Below are 6,908 nucleotides of genomic sequence, written 5' to 3'. Positions count from 1 at the left end.
TAGATTAGGTTATGCTTCCAAAAAAGCTCTGCTCAGCATCATTCTCTTGCTCTTTTCCCTGGGTTAGCAGCCAGAATTAGTTTTATATTTTACACAAAGTGGGATGCAATAATTGTACATCAGTGTCTGGAGACAGCAGGTGTGTTCTGTGTCCTCCTGTGAATGGGCATGGCTGATATTCTCTCTGCTGATATTTAGGTTCATGCATGCATCTTTTTATTTTTTTAAGTCTGGCAGTTTAGTCTCAATAAGTAGTTTAAAATGAAAAAAGGATTAGATTCCATTAGATGTTTACTTACGAATTGGAGCTTTTCACATATTTTAGAATGATAATGAGAGTGCTGTTTTGTCAGGGAAAAAAACGTAATTCTTGCTTACTGACACAAGATACTGCAGAGCTAGAATTAGCAAAATCTGGCAAATACTTAGAAGAAAAAATCATCTGCAAATATTTACGTGGATATTTTAATCATTTCACATCAGCCATTACTCACAGCTGCTCTGCGTTCACTAGTCTCAAACATTTATGCGAGTGAGTTTTATTGGCATCAACATTTATGGAAAATGAATTTCAGTGTCACATGCAGAAGTATTCATCTAAACAACATTTTAGATTCACACGTGGGAGTTTTCACGCAAGGCAGCTAGCAACAGTTATTTAACAAAATAAACCCCACCATGCTTGAGGTTTGTTATCGCCTTTAATGAGATCTAATCTGTTTGCCACTTTTTTCTAGGAGCAGGAAGAGACTGCAGTTTTATATTAACATTCACACAGCTCTGTTAATCATCAAGTGTAGATAGTCCTGTTGTGTTGTACTGATTAAATCAGCTGTGGGATGGAAGAAATCCAGTAATGAACAATTAGTGAAGTTTTACATTACAATTCACTAGAAGAAGAAACACATATGTTGACATATACACAATTTTATTTTAAGGACCAACACAGCATTCACAATGACAGCAATAGAACCATTATTTTAATACTGAAAGCTTTCCTCCACAAGCCTGGCTTGTAATTTTAAGCCACAGTTAAATCTGAAAGTATTTTAGACAGTGTCTTTAAACACGGCAAACCTTAAATATATAATTTGCAAACTCAGTGTGCTTATTTCCTCTTTTTTTTTTTAAATCAGGTGATGGTGGTGAAGGAGAGTTAGAGTTCTTCAAAGTCATGGCCGCTTGAATTCATTGCTTCTGGGTGCATTACTCTTCCCATGAACAAGATTGTTCCTAAACCAAGAGGCACAAGGCAAAAATCAGAATCATGTAGAAGAACAACACTTCAAGAACATTGTGATGAACACAAATGCAATATTAAAATGAGAATTTATGCACTGCAATGTTTGTAAGATGTATGCATGTAAGAGTGAGAAATAATTTAGTAACCATGAAAGGCGATGGATTGAGAGCCCTAGAGAATGAAGGCATCTTTATATTCAGAACAGGTACAGGACAGACAGAAGCAACAAAAGCGTATACTGTCAATACATCTCAATTTACTCCAGGGTTTGCTGCAAAGCCCACTGAAATCAATAGAAAGATTCATAGATTTTAATGGGCTTTGGATAAGATCCCTGGAGGAATCACCACTGGATATCAAGCAGATAGCTTAGTCTCCTCCACATCCATTCCAACCCTTGATTTCTGGGGAAGACTCTCACACAGTGGCAGCTAGCTTTAACTACAACATAGGCATCTGCCCACAGACAGCTCCTGTGATTCCTGCTCCTTCGGAATTCAAGCGGCAAAATGCCAAAAGAATGAAAAAAATCAGGCACAGAAGCAATTAGTCACAGAGTGATAAAATACTTCAGGTCTTTTACTGACTTGCTCCACCTGAATGGATGACATGAAACGGGGAAGGACTGTGAACAGAGGATGAGGGGGAAATTCAGAAGGATCTCGACAGACTGGCAAGTTGGGCTAGAGATAAAAGGATGAAGTTCAATATGGACAAATGCAAGGTGCTACACTTCAAAAGCAATAATCAAAAACACAAATACAAACGGGGGACACTTGACTTGATAACAGCTCTATGGAAAAGGAATTGCGAATCCTGGTAGACCACAGACTCAATATGAGTCTGCAGTGTGATTCAGCTGCACAAAAGGCCACTCTGGTTTTGGATACATCAATAGAAGCATAAGATGCAAGACATGGAAGGCAATAGTGCTTTTACTCGGCACTAGTTAGGCCTCATCTGGAGGAGTGTCTGTAGTGCTGGGCTCTACAATTTAAAAAGGACATGGAGAAGTTAGAGAGAGCCCAGAGGCAGGCAAGAAAGATGATTAAATGCCAGGAAGCCAAGTCATATGAAGACAGGCTGAAGGAACTAGGCATGTTCAGTTCATGGAAAAGGTACTTAAGAGCGGACAGGATAGCAATCTTCCAATACTTAAAGGGCTGCCATAAAGAAAAGGAAAATCACCTTTTTTCTCTTGCTGCAAGAGAGAAGGATGTGGACCAACTTGAAGCTGTAGCAAAGTAAATTTAGGTTGGATATCTGGAAAAACTTCTTCAGTGTGAGAACAGTGAGGCAGTGGAATAGACTGCCTAGGGAAGCTGGGGACTCTTCATCACTGGAGGTGTTCAAGAAGAGGTTGGACAGTCACTGGTCAGGGATTATTCAGGTGTAGCTACATCTATTTTTTTACCATAGGTATTTCCAATGCTTCTGGGCATTGCTGGTTGCTCCCGCCCCCTGCTCCTTTTTAGGGTGTTTTTAAGCCTCTGCAGAGGCATTGGGTGCTGGCTACAGCCAAAGCTGGGGATTTCAATTGGGGTGTGCCAATTCTCTTGCTAGGAGCAAAGGTGGAGGTTCCTGGTAAGAGGGTCTTGCCCCTCCACTCAAGGTCAGATCAATCGTCATATCTGAGGTCAGGAAGGACTGTTACCCCACAGTCAGATTGGTATGGATTGTGGGGGGTTTTGTCTTCCTCTGTAGTGGGAGGTGTGGCCCTCTGCCTGGCACCACTTGAGCATATAGTGACAACACTTTATAGAAGCAGGACATTGACTGCTGTGGTTTCTTTGCTTTACCTGTGGCAGGTTAGGGTGTTAGGTCTGTGCTGTCAGGTAGTCTTATGTACAGTTTAGATTATGGTTGCATGGGATGGATTAAGGATTATCCTGCCTCAGGTAGGGGGACAGACTAGATCAGATGACCCCCTGAGGTCTCTTCCAGCCCTACTTCTCCATGTCCTAAAGACAAAGCATCTATAAACCAGCACCAGTCTCCTGAGCTAGTCAGTCCCCATGGAGAACAAACAATTCTAGTCTAACCAGGCCAGTTTATTAATCGCTCACTAGTACTTTGGAGAGATTCTGAACCAAGGCTTTGTGTTTTGCCACACTTGTTGCTGGGTTTCTTTGGTGTACCTTGCCCATCTGTTGCAAGGTTTGTGACACAGGCTGTCAACATTTGCACGGTTATAGTCCAGTGGGGGCAAAGCTTGGTTGGGCTCTAGAGACTACAGCAATGTAAATGTTTAACAATAACTAAGGGGATTTTTTGCATGATGGGCCAGACTCACTTCAGATGCACTGAAGTGGCTGGATTTTGCTGCAGATGAGACAAAAATGCCAAACACACAGATTTCTGTTTGCTAAATGGCTGTGTAGTAATGTGTCATTTGTAATCCAGTCATATCCACATCATTAGCAAAAACAAATTATATATATAAAACCAAGACATTACTTAATCATAGCCCATTTTGCTAACGGGTGCTGTCCCTATCCTTGCCTGTCACCAAACATCAATAGTGCCACAGAATCACTCATATCTCTAGTATCTGTGTGTTAAGGAAGCCAGTTGGTATGAAGGCAAATCCTGTTGAACAAATGTTGCTGGCTTCATTGAAGTACAGTTATTATTGAAGTCAAAGTCCAAGAACACAGACTGCTTCAGGACAGCAGCCTCACATCCCTGTATGAAGTCAAATGTACAGCTATCCTCCAAGATCACAACAGCAATTTTGTCCCCACCTTCAGTAATTTTTTCCTCAAAACTGCTTATCAAACACAAGCAAAAATAATTTCTGGCCTGTTCTGGGTCTTTTTTTTTTATTTTTTTTTTTATTTTGGAGGAGTGCTGAAGAATGCACAAAAAAATGACTTTTTTTTTAAAGCTAACCTCTGAGTAATAAGTATTTCAGAGAACAAAAAATACCAGAAGGCCAGTTTATTGATCCACAATAGGCAGTTTCTGCTCCTGCATCCAGTGGGGATTCACTCAGAAGAATAAAAAAGCATCTCAGAAAGCTATGCACTCACCTGTTCTCCTGTTCCTGACCAGAAAGAAAAACGGATGATCAACTATGACCTGCGGGTACAGCACTGCCATTCTACTAATGGCAATCATTCCTGAGGGGCAAAAACAAAGAGGCAGCATGTTGGCCATTACCACATCTTTGCCATATTGTTCTCTTCTATAATAGGTTAGCTTCTTTGCAAGTGATACTTGTATAGCTCATGGATAGCCATTAAAGCCTTCACTACTGCACTGAATGTCACCAAGAAATAGTGTGAACAATCTAATCTAAAATGAAACAGACTTACGAAGTAATTACATGTCTATTTATGTTCCAAGAATGATTAACAATGGCCAGTGACACAATTTATTTCCAGTGCTGAGGGAACAGCTTATAATTTACAAAAAGGCAGAACCTTAAAGAGAGTTATGAAAGCCATTCCTTTTTGAAAAGAAATGCATTATAGCAAACAGTCTAACAGCCTTTATTGGGCCAGGCAATGCTCAAGCTTGCTTTTGTTACTTATAGGTAACCCCTTATTTTGGTGAATAAGGGTGTAGTGAAATGATGCTCAATTTATGTGGCCCTGCAGGCTGGATGAGTGATGCGGGGCCAATCTGCAGGCTGGATCCAGCATGAGGTCTTGAGTACATGAAAGTGATCTGGCATGCCTGGACTTGGTCACATGCTGCCCTGACCCTGTGTGCCCGGGTCTGGCAACGAAGCGATTCTGTATAACAGCCCAACTGTGCGCCAGTGTGATTGAGGATGCAAGGGCATGACATCCAGCTTGAGAAGCTTTCCACAGGTCTCGACATTTGGCAGCAGAGGAGCAGCAATTAACACTGCCCCTGCTACCCTTCCACCAAATGTCCAGACCCATGGGGGAGAGCCATGGGCTAGATGACAGACTCCACAGGCTGGATCTGGCCCACAGGCCACAGGTTGAGCACCACCAGCTTAATGGACATGCCTATCTTGCAGCTTTTAAATTAACTTGATTCTTTAAATACAGTAAATAGCAAAGCAACTAAGGATAAAACTTGCTATGAAAAATTTGGTTCTTCATTATTATGATTATTATTTTGTATTTGGAAATGTAAGGATTTCTCTAGAGCTTTATTATTTCCAAGTGTTTCATTACCTTTCACTGCATTAGCAATAAAAACTTATACGTGCCAGGAATACATATGAATGTTAAATTCCAAATGCAGAACTGCTATGGGATTTGTTACAAAGGGAACTTCATTTTTACCTTTCTCAAAAGAACAGCACAAGTACATTTGGGGTGGGGTGGGGAGGAGGATCACCTCATAACATAAACTGGCAGATAACAGAACTCATTTGCCTGTGTTTGGCCATTCAGTCCTTGAAGCATTACTGTTTGCAAACTAACCGTTTCAAGTTATCACGCCCCATTTTGCATTTCTGCTTTTGCACTTGAAGTGCAACAACATTGCTGAGCTAGTTCTAATCATTTTGGAGAAAATGCAGAGCACTCCTCAACTGGCAGATCACTCATGAGGAAAGCCCTCCTCCCCCCTGAAAATAATCACCATAGATTGCCAAGATTCAAGTTCCTAAAAGAAAATCTATCTTTAAAACTACAGCTTGTGCCCTCTCCTAGCTCTCATTAGGAAGGATATGGGGAAGAGGAATATCTTCCACCAAGCACTTTACATGCTCTTTATGACACATCACATGAAAAAAATGCTGGCATTTTTCAACTTCTAGCATCATTTCTAGGAAAGAGGGATGGTTGCTGTCTCCTCATGTTGAATCATGCTCAGCTTTTCTGGCTCTTCACCAAGACATTTTAAAAATATTAATTAGCATAGGATAGCCAGACCTATAATGTAAATCTATTGTTTGTTCATTTGGGTACCTGAGGCAGCAGCAGCTTCAGAGCCTTCTTCATTAACTTCTATGAATGACTTGTGAATTGCTTTAGCAAGGTAAAGCTCTTTGTTATCTGAGGGAGAAAAAGACACATTTGATGTGGGTCAGTAGTGAGAAGTGAAGCATTTTTAAAGCTATTAGAAGAATACAAACACACAGGTTACTGGGATGGGTTCTCCTTCAGAACAGCCCCTCTAAATAAACTTTTATCTTGTTTGTATTTGTATTGCTTTCCTTCTCTTTCACCAGCACTTAAGAACTTCAAATCAAGATCAGAGCTCCAGCAAGGCAGGTGCTGTACAAACGGACTGAAGAGACAGTGCCCATCTCAAACAGCTTAAAAGAAGACAAAGCAAACCAAGACTTGGAGGAAAGCAATACGTTGTTATAACAGAACATTTGGCTTCAATGCAGACAGAAGTGTCACATCTTCTGTAAATCCATTTTCAGAATTGGGTTCTAATTTCTCATGCCCATTTTCCTCTCTTTCCTGCAGTTAAGGGAAAGATGTTTACGGTCAAGGAATAACAACAACTCCAGAAGTTACCAGAGTCCAGCCATTGCCCAGCGATGCCAGTGGGAATTCTGTCATTCATTCCAGTATGATTGCAAATGGGTCCTCCTTGAGCTGTCTCTTCCAACAGCTCAGTATGGGTCTGAACCTGAAACCACTGGGAGTTTTGCTATTAAAATTCCAAGGCTGTAGGATCACATCCAGTGCACATGCACATGCGCGTGCACACACACCCCCCCCCC

The 6,908-nt window shown here is 41.1% G+C and overlaps 1 protein-coding gene across 1 annotated transcript in view; it reads right to left on the bottom strand.

Annotated features, from left to right (window-relative positions):
* Positions 1 to 907: 907 nt before the first annotated feature.
* Positions 908 to 6,908, bottom strand: part of SERPINI1 (serpin family I member 1) — a 40,420-nt gene continuing 34,419 nt past the window's right edge. The window contains exons 6-8 of the mRNA XM_019503249.1: positions 6,139 to 6,225; positions 4,276 to 4,365; positions 908 to 1,233 (exon numbers count right to left, since the gene is read on the bottom strand). Of these exons, the coding sequence (XP_019358794.1) occupies positions 1,157 to 1,233; positions 4,276 to 4,365; positions 6,139 to 6,225 (254 nt within the window). The 3' untranslated portion in view covers positions 908 to 1,156. The remainder of the gene's footprint in view (positions 1,234 to 4,275; positions 4,366 to 6,138; positions 6,226 to 6,908) is intronic.

The sequence above is a fragment of the Gavialis gangeticus genome, unplaced genomic scaffold (assembly GCF_001723915.1).
Source record: "Gavialis gangeticus isolate Ggan-Ray unplaced genomic scaffold, GavGan_comp1, whole genome shotgun sequence".
NCBI lineage: Eukaryota > Metazoa > Chordata > Crocodylia > Gavialidae > Gavialis > Gavialis gangeticus.
Note: the sequence above shows the minus strand (reverse complement) of the source record. Positions and strands in the feature narration are given on the sequence as shown.